The 16785-nt window shown below is 56.4% G+C and overlaps 2 protein-coding genes across 4 annotated transcripts in view; both read left to right on the forward strand.

The window, feature by feature from the left end:
• The first annotated feature begins 1479 nt into the window (after positions 1 to 1479).
• Positions 1480 to 6733, forward strand: RDH8 (retinol dehydrogenase 8). The gene is made up of 6 exons (XM_029584228.1): positions 1480 to 1585; positions 2723 to 2884; positions 3515 to 3694; positions 4247 to 4340; positions 4584 to 4767; positions 5910 to 6733. Exons 1-6 carry the CDS (start codon positions 1480 to 1482, stop codon positions 6132 to 6134), a joined length of 951 nt encoding a protein of 316 aa, XP_029440088.1. The 3' UTR covers positions 6135 to 6733.
• A 3544-nt stretch (positions 6734 to 10277) lies between these two features.
• LOC115080148 (complement C3-like) overlaps positions 10278 to 16785 on the forward strand; it is a 30953-nt gene continuing 24445 nt past the window's right edge. Inside the window, exons 1-4 of one of the 3 annotated variants that reach the window (XM_029584223.1) lie at positions 10278 to 10517; positions 11521 to 11734; positions 12560 to 12722; positions 13349 to 13419. In XM_029584223.1, the coding sequence (XP_029440083.1) occupies positions 10303 to 10517; positions 11521 to 11734; positions 12560 to 12722; positions 13349 to 13419 (663 nt within the window). In that variant the 5' untranslated portion in view covers positions 10278 to 10302. Of the gene's footprint in view, positions 10518 to 10653; positions 10908 to 11520; positions 11735 to 12559; positions 12723 to 13348; positions 13420 to 16785 lie in introns of those variants that run through there. The other 2 variants (XM_029584224.1, XM_029584226.1) reach the window with 2 other exon arrangements.

Raw genomic sequence — 16785 nt, forward strand, 5'->3', positions numbered from 1 at the left:
CCCTGGGCGTCCGTGGGCGTGGGGGGGGGATGGGCTGATCCCGGGATCTCCGTCTCTGGGTCTTACGTGGGTCCGCTCTGTGCAGGTGCCTGTGTCCCTGGGCGTCCGTGGGTGGGGGGGGGGGGGATGGGCTGATCCCGGGATCTCCGTCTCTGGGTCTTACGTGGGTCCGCTCTGTGCAGGTGCCTGTGTCCCTGGGCGTCCGTGGGCGGGGGGGGGGGGGGGATGGGCTGATCCCGGGATCTCCGTCTCTGGGTCTTACGTGGGTCCGCTCTGTGCAGGTGCCTGTGTCCCTGGGCGTCCGTGGGCGGGGGGGGGGGGGGTGGGCTGATCCCGGGATCTCCGTCTCTGGGTCTTACGTGGGTCCGCTCTGTGCAGGTGCCTGTGTCCCTGGGCGTCCGTGGGCGGGGGGGGGGGGATGGGCTGATCCCGGGATCTCCGTCTCTGGGTCTTACGTGGGTCCGCTCTGTGCAGGTGCCTGTGTCCCTGGGCGTCCGTGGGCGGGGGGGGGGGGGGGATGGGCTGATCCCGGGATCTCCGTCTCTGGGTCTTACGTGGGTCCGCTCTGTGCAGGTGCCTGTGTCCCTGGGCATCCGTGGGCGGGGGGGGGGGGGATGGGCTGATCCCTGGGATCTCCGTCTCTGGGTCTTACGTGGGTCCGCTCTGTGCAGGTGCCTGTGTCCCTGGGCGTTCGTGGGCGGGGGGGGGGGGGGGGGATGGGCTGATCCCGGGATCTCCGTCTCTGGGTCTTACGTGGGTCCGCTCTGTGCAGGTGCCTGTGTCCCTGGGCGTCCGTGGCATCAGATACAGGGGGAGGACATTGACTCCTGCACTGAGAGATCCTGCAGGAACTCCCAGAAATCTGCATTAGATACAGGGGGAGGACATTGACTCCTGCGCTGTGAGATCCTGCAGGGACTCCCAGAAATCTGCATTAGATACAGGGAGGACATTGACTCCTGCGCTGTGAGATCCTGCAGGAACTCCCAGAAATCGGCATCAGATACAGGGGGAGGACATTGACTCCTGTGCTGTGAGATCCTGCAGGGACTCCCAGAAATCTGCATCAGATGCAGGGAGAGGACATTGACTCCTGTGCTGTGAGATCCTGCAGGGACTCCCAGAAATCTGCATCAGATGCAGGGAGAGGACATTGACTCCTGTGCTGTGAGATCCTGCAGGGACTCCCAGAAATCTGCATCAGATACAGGGGGAGGACATTGCCACCTGTGCCCTGAGATTCTCCGTGGCTTGCTAAACATTCGTACCCTTGGCATTCCAAAGGCAGTCACTTCCAGCTGGAGTTTGTGCTTTCTGTAGGCAGTGAATCTCAGGCTCATGCCGCTGGGAGGACCTCAGTGAGGACACCAGCAGCGCCATGCAGGCTAATGACGAGAGAGAGAGAGATTAAGGAGGGTTTGCGTGGCTGATCCCCTCCATCTCTAGGGATTGGCAGGCGAGCCAGCGGGTGAGAGAGATATGGCTGGCAGTGGGCAGAAGACCGTGCTGGTGACGGGGTGCTCCAGCGGGATCGGCCTGAAGATCGCGGTCCGGCTGGCCCAGGACCCTCAGAGACGGTATCGCGGTGAGTCTGCCTCAAGAAGATGGGGGGGGGGGAGATTAAGATTCAGGATCAGAGTGCCGTGGGAGGGGGGGGCGAGGGTCTCCCTATAGCGTCTGCCTGCTAGCGCTGGAAAGCATTGTCCAGTCATCTCTCGGTACCAGGATTTTATTTCAAGGTCTGGCGGTCTCCTGCAACTCAGTCGGAGCCTCACTTGTATTGGGCTATGGTGCCCCCGCACATTCATTCACAAGCCCCCCCCCCGGGGTTCCACCCCTCTGGGATTACTTAGCCCAGTCGTCACAGCCACAATCTGGAGCCCGGGGTCCCCAGGCTGTGGCTTCCTCCCTGACCTGGCCCTTGGGTCACTGTGGAGCGATGGGGGCTCCCTCCCCTCACCTGGGGGCTCTGAACACAGCCCAGGGCAGCAGCATCCCCGGCGTCTGGCCGACCCGGGGGAGACCAGAGTCCCTCGCATGCTGGGCTGGCCCTCACAAAGTCTTCTTTTAAATGTGGCTGCACCTGATTGAGATTCCCACACATCCCATTAAACTCCAGATTTCCCCAGATATCAGAGAGTTCCCTGAATTAACTGGGAGGATCCCTGCCTCCCCCATGCATCCTCCAGTTACAATTCTAAGTCGTGCCAGAGGCAGCGGGGTTACGGAGCTGCCCCGCCCTGGGGACGACATCAGAGGGATCCACTTCCTTGCATAATAAATGCCAGTGTGGGCAAGGGAGAACACAGCCCGCACGTGGGCAGCCACCTCCACCGGGGCAGTAAGCATGGGAAGGCAGAGCTCAGCTTCTCAGGAGGGCGCCCGGCTTTCACAAGGTGACCTCCAGCAAGCCTACAGGATGCACAGAGACCCCTGCTTAACATTCCCCCCTCCTCCTCATCCGATGACTCAGGCTAAGTGGAGATTAACTTTAAATGGCTTAAGGACCATCTTCTGCTGGGAGGAGGTATCCACCTGGCCTTTTGAGTCACAAGGGAAGAGAGAATGAGGGGGGAGGTGCCTTCCAGTGCCAGCCTGCTGAAAGACCCCGGATCTGGACCTGGCCAGGGCGAGGCTGCGTCTCGCTTCACATGTTAGCTTTCCAATCCCACCGCTGCCACCATTACGTAGCCCTCCTCCTTATGCCTCTCTCTTTGTGCAGTGATTGCCACCATGAGAGACCTGCAGAAGAAGGTTAGGCTGGAGGAGGCCGCGGGGGACTGCGTGGGCCGCACGCTGACGGTGGCGCAGCTGGACGTCTGCAGCGACGAATCCGTGGCAAAGTGCCTCGGCACCATTCGGGACAGCAGGATTGATGTTTTAGGTGAGAGGACGGCAGGCAAGCGAAGGCAGCTGCAAAGTCACCAGCAGATAAACCCAGGCTGAGCCCAGCCTCCCCCGCACCCCTGGTTCAGACTTCTGTGAGAAATGCAGGGAACTACAAGTCCCAGCCTGCAGTGGAGACACAAAACCAGAACTGATGGCCCAGAGCCATTTTAAAGGGCACTTTGGGTGGGGAAGGGGAAATGCATCGATGCCTCCGCTGAAGCACCTTGGGCTGTAGGAATTTTTTATGTTTTTAAATGCAGGATAGAAGTAAAAAATAAAACAAACAATGGCCTTATTAATATTATTATAATGATTCTAAGTGAGGAGCCGCCCCCTCCAATATTAAGGAAGGGTGCGTAGGACAGGGATCCCACTACTGCCACCATCTCACCACATGACGAATTACCAGACTCTAATCACCCCCCCAATGCTCACATTTAGACTCAGGTCCACGGCTCTTGCCACTCTGTGATTTGTTCTGTAAGTGGCAAAGTCATGGTGCATTGTGAAGGGCCTTACTTCTGATTGGCTGGTCCACACCAGCGCTGTGCCTCCCTGGCGAAGGGGAGGCATTGCAGGTGTCAGTACACTCCCTCCCTCCAATCAGGGGCATTTCTTCTTGCAGTGAACAACGCCGGCCTGGGACTGATGGGCCCCATCGAGAGCCTGAGTATAGAGGACATGAGGGCAGTCTTCGAGACCAACTTCTTCGGAGCGGTGCGCGTGATCAAGGCCGTGCTCCCCGACATGAAGAGGAGGAGGGCTGGGCACATCGTGGTCATCAGCAGCGTGATGGGACTGCAAGGTTCAGCCTGGTGTCGTACTGTGCGCCGCCAACGGTGCCTCCTGAAAGGAGACCTGCCTCCTGCCTGGCTTGGATCCTGTGCACCGTGTGAAGGAGACCTGCCTCCTCCTCGGGCTGGATCCTGTGCACCGTGTGAAGGAGACCTGCCTCCTGCTCGGGCTGGATCCTGTGCACCGTGTGAAGGAGACCTGCCTCCTCCTTGGGGTGGATCCTGAGCACCGTGTGAAGGAGACCTGCCTCCTGCTCGGGCTGGATCCTGTGCACCGTGTGAAGGAGACCTGCCTCCTGCTCGGGCTGGATCCCGAGCACCGTGCGAAGGAGACCTGCCTCCTCCTCGGGGTGGATCCTGAGCACCGTGTGAAGGAGACCTGCCTCCTGCTCGGGCTGGATCCCGAGCACCGTGCGAAGGAGACCTGTCCTCTGCTGACCTGGAGCCTTCCCCAGAGGGGCTGGAGGCAGGCAGGACAGGAGTTGGGGGAGGGGGAGAGGGAAAGGCTATGCCCATGCTGGCTCTGTATACCGAGGGCTTCTCTCTCCTCTCCGTCTCCGCAGGGGTCGTCTTCAACGACGTGTACGCGGCCTCCAAGTTTGCGATCGAGGGTTTCTGCGAAAGCCTGGCAGTGCAGCTCCTGAGGTTCAGCGTGTTGTAAGTACGGGGGGGGGGGTCCCGATTATTAAGCGCGGAGTCGGTGGCGGAGCCGGGGATTGGAGCTCGTGGGTCTCGCGGGGGGGCCGCCGCTCGCCACGGCGCGATGCTGCCGGCGCTGGGGGTTTGTCGGTGACCGGCGTGGGCTGCCCCCGGTGCCCTCAGGGTCCGGACAGCTGCTGGCCCCCCCGCGGGACAGTGGCCCCTGGCTCCAGCGCTCCTTCTTTCTTCCCGTCCCCTTAGCGTATCCCTGGTGGAGCCCGGCCCGGTGCACACGGAGTTCGAGGCGAAGCTGACGGAGGAGGCTGCCCGGTCGGACTTCCCGGGAACGGACGCGGAGACCCTGCGGTGCTTCAAGGAGTCCTACCTGCCGGCCTCCCGTGGGATCTTTGCCGCCCTGGGACAGAGCCCCGAGGCCGTGGCAAAGGTGAGTCCAGTCGGTGGCAAGACCGCATCAGGCCGCCGGTGCCCTATAGCATCCTCCCGCCACAGAGACTCTTATACCTGTAAGAGGTGCCTGACAAATGAATGGCACCTTAACAGGAATTAACGGAAGCGTATTGCTCACGTATTTCCAACCCAAAATATCAAACAAGAATTTAAATGTATGCATTCCCCCTAATTCAAGAGGGATCCCAGTAAGGTTTGAAATTATTCTAGCCCAGAAAAGTACGTGCAGCCAAGGCTGGCGCAGGGGTAGCAGGCACTCCCGGCAAACGTTTTGCCATGCTTTTTCTTCCTGTCCCCAGCATAATTATCCCACCGCTGACCCCCTCAGTCACCGCGGCGCTACTCGCTTACTGCTGCCCACCTTCCCCGCTGCCAGCTGCCGCTTCCCTGTAAAGTTGGAAGAGTGACAGAGCCGGGGATTAGAACTAAAGAACAGGGAGATAAAGTGAAACAGACACCAACTCTCTCCCCCCCCCCCCCCCCCCACTGAGCGAGGAGTCAGTGAGAGAGCTGGGAATTCGATCTGAAGCCCCAGGGGATAAAGTGACTCACTCCAAGATCACACACAGAGAGTCAGTGACAGAGCCGGGGATTAGAGCTGAGGCACAGGGAGATAAAGTGACTCACCCTGAGGTCACACACAGAGAGTCAGTGACAGAGCCTGGGATTAGAGCTGAGGCACAGGGGGATAAAGTGACTCCCCCTGAGGTCACACACAGAGAGAGTCAGTGACAGAGCCGGGGATTAGAGCTGAGGCACAGGGAGATAAAGTGACTCACCCTGAGGTCACACACAGAGAGTCAGTGACAGAGCCGGGGATTAGAGCTGAGGCACAGGGGGATAAAGTGACTCACCCTGAGGTCTCACACAGAGAGTCAGTGACAGAGCCGGGGATTAGAGCTGAGGCACAGGGGGATAAAGTGACTCCCCCTGAGATCACACAGAGTCAGTGACAGAGCCGGGGATTAGAGCTGAGGCACCGGGGGATAAAGTGACTCCCCCTGAGGTCACACACAGAGAGTCAGTGACAGAGCCGGGGATTAGAGCTGAGGCACCGGGGGATAATGTTAGGAGATAAATGGATAGAGTTGTTGTTGTCACCATTTCTTTCATCCTTAGGTCACTGTAGACCTGATAAGCATGGAGCGGCCCGATTTCCGTCGCCAGACCAATCCCCTCTATACACCGCTGACGGCGCTGAAATACGCGGACGAGACAGGCAACCTTTCAGTGCAGACCTTGTCCAGGCTCCTCTTCAGACACGGCACGCTGCTGCGGCTCAGCCTCAGCCTCCTGAAGTGCCTCACCTGTAACTGCTTCCGCAGCCGCGTCACACCCACCTGAGAGGGGGGCATCTGCGGGCAGGCGAGGGCGCTATCCCAGGGAAAAACACTCAGTCCTTCAGCACAGTCCCTGCCGTCTCACTGTAGGATGTGTTACAGGCACACTCAGTCCTTCAGCACAGTCCCTGATGTCTCACTGTAGGATGTGTTACAGGCACACTCAGTCCTTCAGCAGAGTCCCTGCCGTCTCACTGTAGGATGTGTTACAGGCACACTCAGTCCTTCAGCACAGTCCCTGCCGTCTCACTGTAGGATGTGTTACAGGCACACTCAATCTTCAGCACAGTCCCTGCCGTCTCACTGTAGGATGTGTTACAGGCACACTCAGTCCTTCAGCACAGTCCCTGCCGTCTCACTGTAGGATGTGTTACAGGCACACTCAGTCCTTCAGCACAGTCCCTGCCGTCTCACTGTAGGATGTGTTACAGGCACACTCAGTCCTTCAGCACAGTCCCTGCTGTCTCACTGTAGGATGTGTTACAGGCACACTCAGTCCTTCAGCACAGTCCCTGCCGTCTCACTGTAGGATGTGTTACAGGCACACTCAGTCCTTCAGCACAGTCCCTGCAGTCTCACTGTAGGATGTGTTACAGGCACACTCAGTCCTTCAGCACAGTCCCTGCCGTCTCACTGTAGGATGTGTTACAGGCACACTCAGTCCTTCAGCACAGTCCCTGCCGTCTCACTGTAGGATGTGTTTCAGGCACACTCAGTCCTTCAGCACAGTCCCTGCTGTCTCACTGTAGGATGTGTTACAGGCACACTCAATCTTCAGCGCAGTCCCTGCTGTCTCACTGTAGGATGTGTTACAGGCACACTCAGTCCTTCAGCACAGTCCCTGCCGTCTCACTGTAGGATGTGTTACAGGCACACTCAGTCCTCAGCACAGTCCCTGCCGTCTCACTGTAGGATGTGTTACAGGCACACTCAGTCCTCAGCACAGACCCTGCTGTCTCACTGTAGGATGTGTTACAGGCACACTCAGTCCTTCAGCACAGACCCTGCCGTCTCACTGTAGGATGTGTTACAGGCACACTCAGTCCTTCAGCACAGTCCCTGCCGTCTCACTGTAGGATGTGTTACAGGCACACTCAGTCCTCAGCACAGACCCTGCCGTCTCACTGTAGGATGTGTTACAGGCACACTCAGTCCTTCAGCACAGTCCCTGCCGTCTCACTGTAGGATGTGTTACAGGCACACTCAGTCCTTCAGCACAGTCCCTGCCGTCTCACTGTAGGATGTGTTACAGGCACACTCAGTCCTTCAGCACAGACCCCTCCCGTCTCACTGTAGGATGTGTTACAGGCACACTCAGTCCTTCAGCACAGTCCCTGCCGTCTCACTGTAGGATGTGTTACAGGCACACTCAGTCCTTCAGCACAGTCCCTGCCGTCTCACTGTAGGATGTGTTACAGGCACACTCAGTCCTTCAGCACAGTCCCTGCCGTCTCACTGTAGGATGTGTTACAGGCACACTCAGTCCTTCAGCACAGTCCCTGCCGTCTCACTGTAGGATGTGTTACAGGCACACTCAGTCCTTCAGCACAGTCCCTGCCGTCTCACTGTAGGATGTGTTACAGGCACACTCAGTCCTTCAGCACAGTCCCTGCCGTCTCACTGTAGGATGTGTTACAGGCACACTCAGTCCTTCAGCACAGACCCTGCCGTCTCACTGTAGGATGTGTTACAGGCACACTCAGTCCTTCAGCACAGTCCCTCCCGTCTCACTGTAGGATGTGTTACAGGCACACTCAGTCCTTCAGCACAGTCCCTGCCGTCTCACTGTAGGATGTGTTACAGGCACACTCAGTCCTTCAGCACAGTCCCTGCCGTCTCACTGTAGGATGTGTTACAGGCACACTCAGTCCTTCAGCACAGACCCTGCCGTCTCACTGTAGGATGTGTTACAGGCACACTCAGTCCTTCAGCACAGTCCCTGCCGTCTCACTGTAGGATGTGTTACAGGCACACTCAGTCCTTCAGCACAGTCCCTGCCGTCTCACTGTAGGATGTGTTACAGGCACACTCAGTCCTTCAGCACAGTCCCTGCCGTCTCACTGTAGGATGTGTTACAGGCACACTCAGTCCTTCAGCACAGACCCTGCCGTCTCACTGTAGGATGTGTTACAGGCACACTCCTCCTTTCCTCCCACGCTTGCAGATTTGTGGTTGAGGCGTGTCAGGGGATGAAAAAACACACTGGAAGAGCTGAAGTCTATCGATGTATTTTTCTATTAATATTAGGGAAAACCTTCCTTGCTCAGTTATAGCAAATTAATTATCTTTGAGGCCTGGAATGTCTGAATATGTGAGAAAGAATTATTGTGGAATACATTTTTGGGAATGTGACTGTGCCTTGCTTCGAGCCCATCCGTACTTTAAATAAAACTTTCTGTCCACTGCGCGCGGCTCAGTCCCGCCAAGGTGCATTGATTATAAACCACTGTTTTACTCTCCTAGGATACTGCAGAGGGAAGGTGGCAGGTGAAGCCCGGGATGCGTTTGAGAGCGGACGGGTTCCACTTAGCGCCGTCGTTTCATTGGGGGGGGGGGGGGGGGGGGGGGGGGGGGGGGGGGGGGGGGAGGAACGATGACACCTGCTCACGTCACATGCTGATCCGGTCCTGGTCTTGCCCCTCCCCGCGTGCTGGGATTTGTAGTTCTGATTCTCCCCCACCCCAGAAAAAAAACGAGAGCTACAAATCCCGGCGTGCGCTGGGATCCCAGCTCGGCTTGAGACGGGGACTCAGAAGAAAACCCTTCCTGAGATCCAGAGCTCCGGGCTGTGCCTGAAACACCAGGTTCAGTCCCCGCTGTCCTAGTGGGCGAAGGTGGGGGGGGGGGGGGGGGGGGGGGGGGGGAGGGGAGCGACTGCTCCAGGGCCGGAGGGACAATCGGGGGGGAGGGAAGCGGCCCCTGCATGGCAGATCCCTGATGAGCGTTGGATGGTAAGGAGTAGAGAGAGGAGGCTGCCATGCGCAGCAGCTCCCTGATGAGAGACAGATGAGCAGGGCCAAAGGAGAGAGATGGATGAGAGAAGGCATAAAGAGGGAGGGCTGCCCCTACTGCTCCCTGATGAGAGACGGACGGAGGAGCTGGGCTAGGGACAGAGGGGGGGTCACTTGCAAGGGGCCACGTTTAGGTCACCAGGATTTCTTTTTTACAAGTTTTTTTTTAAGCCACCCCTGAATTCCCAAAGCCCTGGCAGGGACATTCACAGCGGGGGGGGGGGGGGGGGAGGAGGGGGCGGAGGTTGCCACCCTCCTCCCTGAATAGCCCAGGGGGGGAGGGGGGAAGCCTGGCACATTCGCCACCCTGGATCCCACCAGCAGGCGTCTCCGGTGAGGCGCGGCTGGGACTCCCCATCCCGTACTGGGAGGGGCAGGATGTGAGTGCTGCCTCCCCAGCCCCAGGCCGGCCCCAGGGCTCAGAGCCAGACCCAAGAACGGAGCTCGGATTTTCCTGCATCAGCACAGCCCCCCCCCCCCCTCGGGGAAGGCACAGGTCTTGGGTTCCAACCCCTGCTCTGCCTCAGGTCCTCCCAATCCCTGCTCTGCCTCCCCCTCCCCCTCTCTCCGAGCCAAGAGCTTATGGTGCTGTGTGCGCGGAGGGGGGGGGGGTTAAACCCGGACCAGGTCAGCGTCTTCCATGGTGCCCTGCGCTTGGCCGTCGCGGCCTCCGGAGGGACCCGGGCCAGGGTACCCCCAGTCGGGGCTGTGGGGTCACCGGGTGTGAGGGAGAGCCAAAGAAAGGCGGGGGGGGGGGGGGGGGCACCGATGGAGGTTTCAGACACGGAAGGGGCGCCGGCCCACGCGGACCACGGACAGACACAGGGCACCCTCGGAGCCGCCGCCGACCACCTAGCCGGGCTCTCACCTCCCGGCCTTCCGACCCCTTAAAACCCCTCCCCCCCCGGAAAAGAAAAACCAAACAAATCAGAATCCAAACAGATGACCAAACTCCCAAATTACTAAAGGTCACGGACAGATTGAGCTGCCCTTACTGGAAAGCGGAGGGAGGGGGAGGGGGGGTTTCCGTAAAATCTCGCTGCCTCCGCGGTTGATCATTAACCTCCGCGGAAGGGCAATGCCCCCGGTCCCTGTTTGCTCCGTCCCGATTCCTCCACCTCAGGCTGACTTTGGCAGGTTCCCACCCCCCCTCCGAACTCCATGCTGGGCTCTGGGTTGCCAGGCTGTGGGGCTGACCCGGATGAGGAGGAGGTTTCCTGGAACCAGGGATTAAAGGCCTGGGAGGGAAGGAGAGGGCTGCAGAGCGGAGGTAGAAAGAGGCTCGTTTCGCACCCGGATCCCAGGCTGGACGCGATGGGGTTTCGCCTCCTCCTCTTCCTCGTCCTGTGCCCTCACTTCTCACGCGCTGCTAGCTAGTAAGTAATTAGGAAAGCCTCTTGATTTTACAGACCCGCTCCAGTCTGGACTTTGCCCTCCCACCTGCTGCCCGGCACCCTGTCCCCGCTCGGACGCTGACGCTGGGCTCTCTCTCCTTCCCCTCTCCCAGCGCAGGATCCCCCTCCGGCGGATTTCTCTTCCGCCGCTTATCCCCATATCAGTTCTCGCGCCCATGGCGCCAAGTCCGGATCCCGTGCTTTCCACCTGGCCGGGCCCGGGCGCTCGGATCAGCCTTCCTGATCTCGTGCCATCGTGCGCCCTCTCCTTTACCGGGCTCAGATCCGGCCTAGACACTCGCCCTCTTGTATTAAAACATTTCCTGGCGAGGTGGCGGCCGCACACACCACGCAGAACTTAACGACGACCGTGTAAGTGAGCTTCTCCTGCGTTGCCTCAGCCTTTCTCTCAGCAGAAGTGGGAGCAAACACAACAGAGAGAAAAGATCGCTGTAGAGACAGAGCTGTCATGCACGTAAGGGGACATCAGCAGCGTAACCCAGGACGTACAGTGCGCAGACACTCGAGGACGTTCATCATTATCCCGGGATTTCCAGACCTCATCATTCCCCGGTCGTTTGCTGCTTCAAAGGCAGAGGTCACCGTCTCTGTCGGGGGTGGAAGCGTAAACCTGTTTGTGCCACAGCTTCAGGGTAGTGGCGGGCCTCCACTGAAATTCTCCTTGAACACAAGGCCTTTTTAATATCAATCATGTCCTAGGTAACAGAGGCTCTCAGAGTGTCTGCTCTCTCTGTCTTGACTAGACTGTAAGCACCACAGGGAAGGTACTCTCTTATATATATCTGTACCATGCTGCCTCTGTCTTGTAGCGATGCAGAGATGATTAGTAACAGCATATAAGGGGCATGACAGACCGGTCCTTGTATTATTACGGCTTTATCCCATATTGTATAGGGACCTCATGGCGTTCAGTCTTACAAGTCCATAGGACAGGAATGAATTAATGGGAGTCTCCATCTCTCAGCTTTATGCTAGTGACCCCCAATGTGCTGCGAGTGGGCAGCGACGAGTCCATCGTCATCCAGAGCCACGACTTCACCGGCACCATACCTGTCACCATCATGGTTCTAGGATTCCCCAAGGACAATCAGGAGCTGGGCCGGACCTCCGTCCGGCTTCAGTGCGAATGTCAAGGTCAATGTCAAGAGCGGGGCTGTCTGGTCAAGGCCACCATCAAGGTATAGTGCCGTGGATGGAGGCGGGGGGTGGGGGATGGAGGGGAGGGAGGGATGGGAGTGAGGGATGGGAGTGGAGGGTGTCCACCGGGTCTCGAGAGAATGGGGCCAAGCCAGCCTGGAGGTTTGCCCTCGTTGGGTCTATAGGTCTGTGGTTTCCTTAGTGTATCGGCGTTCTGCCACAGCACTGGTGGTGTAGGGCCAAAACCAGACCCGGTGTAGCCCATCTCTGATGACATTGGGTTGGCCAACCCTACCCTAGTAGTGTCATATAAGCTTGTACCTTTTATCCATCTATCAGTCAGGGGTGGCAGGAGGTGAGGCTGTTCTAGGCCACACGGTGAGTGGTTGGATAACTGGGGGTCTCTAATAGGAGTGCCACACCCTACCTGCCCTTATCAGGTTTTGCATCCAACTGAGGTCAACCTTGGCCAACTCTTGTAGTCTTGCTATTATGCCTGCTGTATCTTGTAGATCCTGGCATTTCTTAGGGTAGGAATGGCCAATTCTGGTCCTCGAGAGACGCACGCAGGATATCCCCCCAGCTCACCTAATGAGTCTTTGTTAGATATAATTGCATAAATTGAAAGCACGGCCCTTGGTAAAGCATTGAAGCTGCAAGCCCAGAGATAAAACTAGGAATGGCTTAACCCGAGTCCGGTTGGGGGCAACCTTAGGGAGTCCAGAACTGCAAGTCCACCATTCAATTAGGCCAAAATCTGGCCTGGTGCATGGAAAACCCTGGATAACAGGGGGGGGGGGGGGGGGGGAGGAGTCTGGGGGATGGTGGAGTTTGTCTGTGACCCATCTTCTGTTGCCGTCCTGCAGATCCCCACAACGTACATCTCCTCTGATCCCAAGGAGAAACAATATGTTGAGATCCGTGCCTCCTCGGAGCAGTTCAGCCTGAAAAGGATGGTCCTCATATCCCCCCAGACGGGGTATATCTTCATCCAAACAGACAAGACGATCTACACGCCCGGAAAGCGAGGTACTCGCCAGAGAGCTGGGACTTTGGGAGAGAAAGGGACAGAGGTGGCTTAATCCAGGGGTCCCATGGGACCTGAACTGGAGTCAGAGTGCTTATGCTTTATAATAAGTGCACAGACTGAGTTCCCAGGAACCCCTGCTGTATAATAAGGACAGGGACTGAGCCCTGGGTGCTCCTGCTGTATAATAAGGATGGAGACTGAGCCCCTTCTGTATAATAAGGACAGAGACTGAGCTCCCCTGGAGTTCTTGCTGTATAATAAGTGCAGAGATTGAGCCTCTGGGAATTCCTGCTGTATAATAAGGACAGGGACTGAGCCCTGGGTGCTCCTGCTGTATAATAATGACAGGGACAGAGCTCCTGCTGTGTAATAAGGATGGAGACTGAGCCTGAGTGTCCCTTCTGAATAATAAGGGCAGGGACTGAGCTCCCCTGGAGTTCTTGCTGTATAATAAGTGCAAAGATTGAGCCTCCGGGAATTCCTGCTGTATAATAAGGACAGGGACTGATTGTGCCAGATGTCCTTTCTCTATAATAAGGACATAGACCGGGCTCCGGCTAATTGAATATCAGCTAGAGACTGAAAGAAATGCCGTATCTCACTTTACCTTTTTGCTTTTATCAAGTCAATTTCAGGGTGTTCACCATGGACCAGTCGCTGGATCCCTTCTCAAAATACGTCATCCTTGATATTGAGGTACAGTGCCACCTTAATTATAGCACGGAGAGTGCAACCCCCCGTTCTGCGAGCTCATGCATCCCGCTTCCTACCCGGTGCACGCAAGGTCTCTGAGAAAAGCAGGGACTCCATCTCCCAGCACGCAAAGTGGCAAACCCAGGACCGGCTCAGCCTCTCTGGGGTGAGCTGGGTGAGATGGCGAAGCTGATTAAGTCCTGCTTTTATTATTCTTGATTTTTTTTACATCTTTCCCCTTTCTCACGCCCCCACCACTTTCTGGGGTCCTCGAGCATCTATAAATCCGTTTGCAGAGTACGCCGGACCCCCAGAGGCACGGGGGCGCGATGACATAGAAACTGAAGGGGGTGGGGGGGTGGGGGAAAGGATCTGCGGTTTCTTTCTTTCCCCATCCACCCAGTTTTCTCTCTCTCTCCAGCAGAACATTTCGGACGAGGGCAAGGATCCCTTGCGAAAGCCCAAGTTTCTTACCTGTAACAGGTGTTCTCCATGGACAGCAAGCAAGCGACCACACAAGCGGGGGGGGGGGGGGGGGACGTCAGCCTCCGGCGCAGAGTTCTGGCGCGCTCGGTGCGGATAAGCCTCGGAAAGCTCCTGAAGATTTCTCCGAGCGGGGCGTACGGTTTCTCCCCCCACCCCCGCGCTCAACCGCCAGCGGTGACGAAGTCCCTCAGTTTATTCCACGACGGCTTTCAGGAGCAGAGTCCCGTAAATGTTCATGCGTCCCGCGAGCCTTTCCAGGGGAAGAGGGGAGGGAACGTGTGGCTGTCTGCCTGCCGTCCGCGGAGGGCGGCGAAAGAGCGCGCGTCAGCGGCCACGCACGCGGGACTCCCGAGCCGTGGGTGCAAAAGGTGCGGACGCGGCGCGGTCTGGCAACTTTGCGGCCGCAGGAAAATGTGCGGAAGGAGTCGGCAGAGTCATATTTCAGTGGCTTAAGGTTCTCCGGCACTGATTTTCCGAATTCCGTGCTCGGGCCTAAGATGACGGTGCAAGCGGGGCGATGCCTGATAAAGGCTTTGACGCCTGACCACGTTTTGCTGGATTTGATACCTGAGATAACGGGCCCTGTGATTATGGAAGGGCTGTTCTGGCCGCGACCGCTCTTATTCGATGGGGGGGGTGGGGTCTGATATGATCGGCTGGAGATTGTTTTTTTTTCTCCAGAGTATAGCATGGAGTTTATTATGCATTGCTTCAGGCAATTTGGGGTCATCCGTTCGGATACCTCCTGGCCTTTACTTGAAAGCAGCACAGGAAATGAAAAGCTGCGTTGATTTTCTGAAAAAAAACAAAACAAAAACCTGAGTCCTCTTCAAGTAGAAAGGTGCAGCTCTGCTACAATCCAGGTTACGGTGCAACTGCTGGGGTTTGCTTGTGTGTGGGTTTTGGGGACAAAAACTGGGAGCTCGAGGAACTCATTGAGGTGGAAATCAGGGGTAACCTTAGGGTTTGCTCTTCGAGACACCCTAGCCTCATGGAAGATGGTGTAGGGGGTCATTTCTGCCTGACGTTCGCTTATCCTTCCAGCAGTAGTAATGAAAGTTTCCATGAGAAAATCTGAAGCGGGATGGGGACCGGCGGTTCAGAGGGAGGTGGCTGTCAGTTGAGTTAATGGCTTAGGTTAGATCCCAAGCTGGCACCGGTGGTGGCCTTAAGGGTGCATTCACGTTTCGAAGACCTCTCATGAAACGGTTGTACCAGAGGGGTTTTTCGCATCCTGCATTTGGGAAAGGCAGAAGCGTGCCGTGCTGCTTAGGGCACTCAGGCGCACCTTAATCGTGCTCCGCGCCTGGATGACGCAAGCAGGTTAATGACTTGTTCTGGGGAGGATGAGTCAGGTTGGGCGTTATGAGATTTACAACAAATGCAGAATCTCTTCCATTTGCTTTTTGTGTAGACGGTCGTCTTGGTGCTTTCAATATCTTCACTATTCGAGGAGAGAGATTTAGTGAATTATAGGCCCCCGATTTCCGCGCGGTTAGCACAAGCGATGCTGGGTTCAGATGTATGGCGTTGTCCTAGTGCGTAATTAGGTTGTGCTTCATGGGCAGTCGAACCGGGCTGGATACCGATAAGTCGATTTAGCCACGGGAACCACCGTTCTCTGGGCCAGAACGGAGCCATCAAAGTCACCGCTGTTCCGTCATTTCTTAACTTCAGGGTCACCCTTGAGATCAGGGGAATTGGCAGGAAGGCACAGAGAAAAATGATGAGGCCGTTGAATCGCAAACGCATCTTGAGCTAGAGCTTGAGATGAGCAGATTCTGGAGCAAAAGGTGTTTGATTTCCTGTTGTGAGGTGCAGCGAATAGATCTGTCTTGGGAGTGTCCCACAGCCTGAAGATTGATTGTAGGATGTGACGGTCTGATTCCCGGTGGTCGTGTGGGTTTCACCGTCTGCCTAGCCGATCCGCTAGCATGTTGTCCTTTCCCAGTAAGTATGCTGCTCGGAGAGAGTGACTCGCACAGAAATGGCCGGATCCCGTGTCCAGCATGCCATGTTTGCGCGGCTCGAATGAACCTGTTGATGTAAAACCCACTGGCCTGATTCTGTACCGTCGAACTGACGATGTGGGGTTTGAAAGTTCGCAGCGCACTGTATGCAGCTTAACATTTCTAACTTATTTATGTGCGAACGTGCTTCAGCCTTGGACCACTGCCTGTGGTAATCCGTTTTTTTTAATTTCGCAAGGACCGCAGAGTAAGATGGTGAGGCTTCTTCACCAATGAAGAGAGTCTTTTAAATGACCTGGATACAGGGATCTTGGTTGCCAGAGTGTGTGGACTTTGTTTTCAATAAGACTTCAGATGCCATTGAGGTCTTCTCATATTTAGTCTCGCGTTGGGGACCACATGACCCACTGATGCCAAGCGTCCAGTTATCCTTAGCGTTTTTCTGGCGTCGGCACTGTCCCTTTCGAACAGTTGCTGAATCAAATTTTGAAGTTGCCCGTGCTCTTCTTTGTGGAAGAAAGGCCATCACTGTCCTGGCATTTAGAATGGCCCCAGTAAATTCCAAATTTCGGGAAGGGTGGAGATTTGACTTTTTGAGGTTTACGATGAATCCTAAATGTCGTAGGGCTTGCATCACTATCTTTGCATGGTGAACGTTCTCTGACTTTGACCTGACTGCAATTAGCCAGTCACCTAAATATGGGAATATGAGGATGTTTTGCTTTCGGATATGCAAGCACCTTTGTGAATACTCTTGGTGCTGACCGAGAGGCCAAATGGTAGGAACTGATGCTGGAAAGGGTGTCCCTGAAATGATAATCGGAGGAATTTCCAGTATTCAAGCCTTATGGGAATGTCTTTTAGGTCTTTCATCTGAAGAAGTGTCATTATTGTTTGTAACGACCTTTCCTTT

Source organism: Rhinatrema bivittatum, chromosome 19 (genome assembly GCF_901001135.1).
Source record: "Rhinatrema bivittatum chromosome 19, aRhiBiv1.1, whole genome shotgun sequence".
Classification (NCBI taxonomy): domain Eukaryota; kingdom Metazoa; phylum Chordata; class Amphibia; order Gymnophiona; family Rhinatrematidae; genus Rhinatrema; species Rhinatrema bivittatum.

What these genes read in the sequence shown, in the direction of transcription:
- RDH8 (XM_029584228.1), top strand. Translation starts at nt 1,480, where the DNA reads ATGGCTGGCAGTGGGCAGAAGACCGTGCTGGTGACGGGGTGCTCCAGC. An exon ending in CAGCGTGATGGGACTGCAAG is followed by an intron (nt 3,695 to 4,246) that starts GTTCAGCCTGGT and finishes CCGTCTCCGCAG; the next exon opens with GGGTCGTCTTCAACGACGTG. An exon ending in GCCCCGAGGCCGTGGCAAAG is followed by an intron (nt 4,768 to 5,909) that starts GTGAGTCCAGTC and finishes TTTCATCCTTAG; the next exon opens with GTCACTGTAGACCTGATAAG.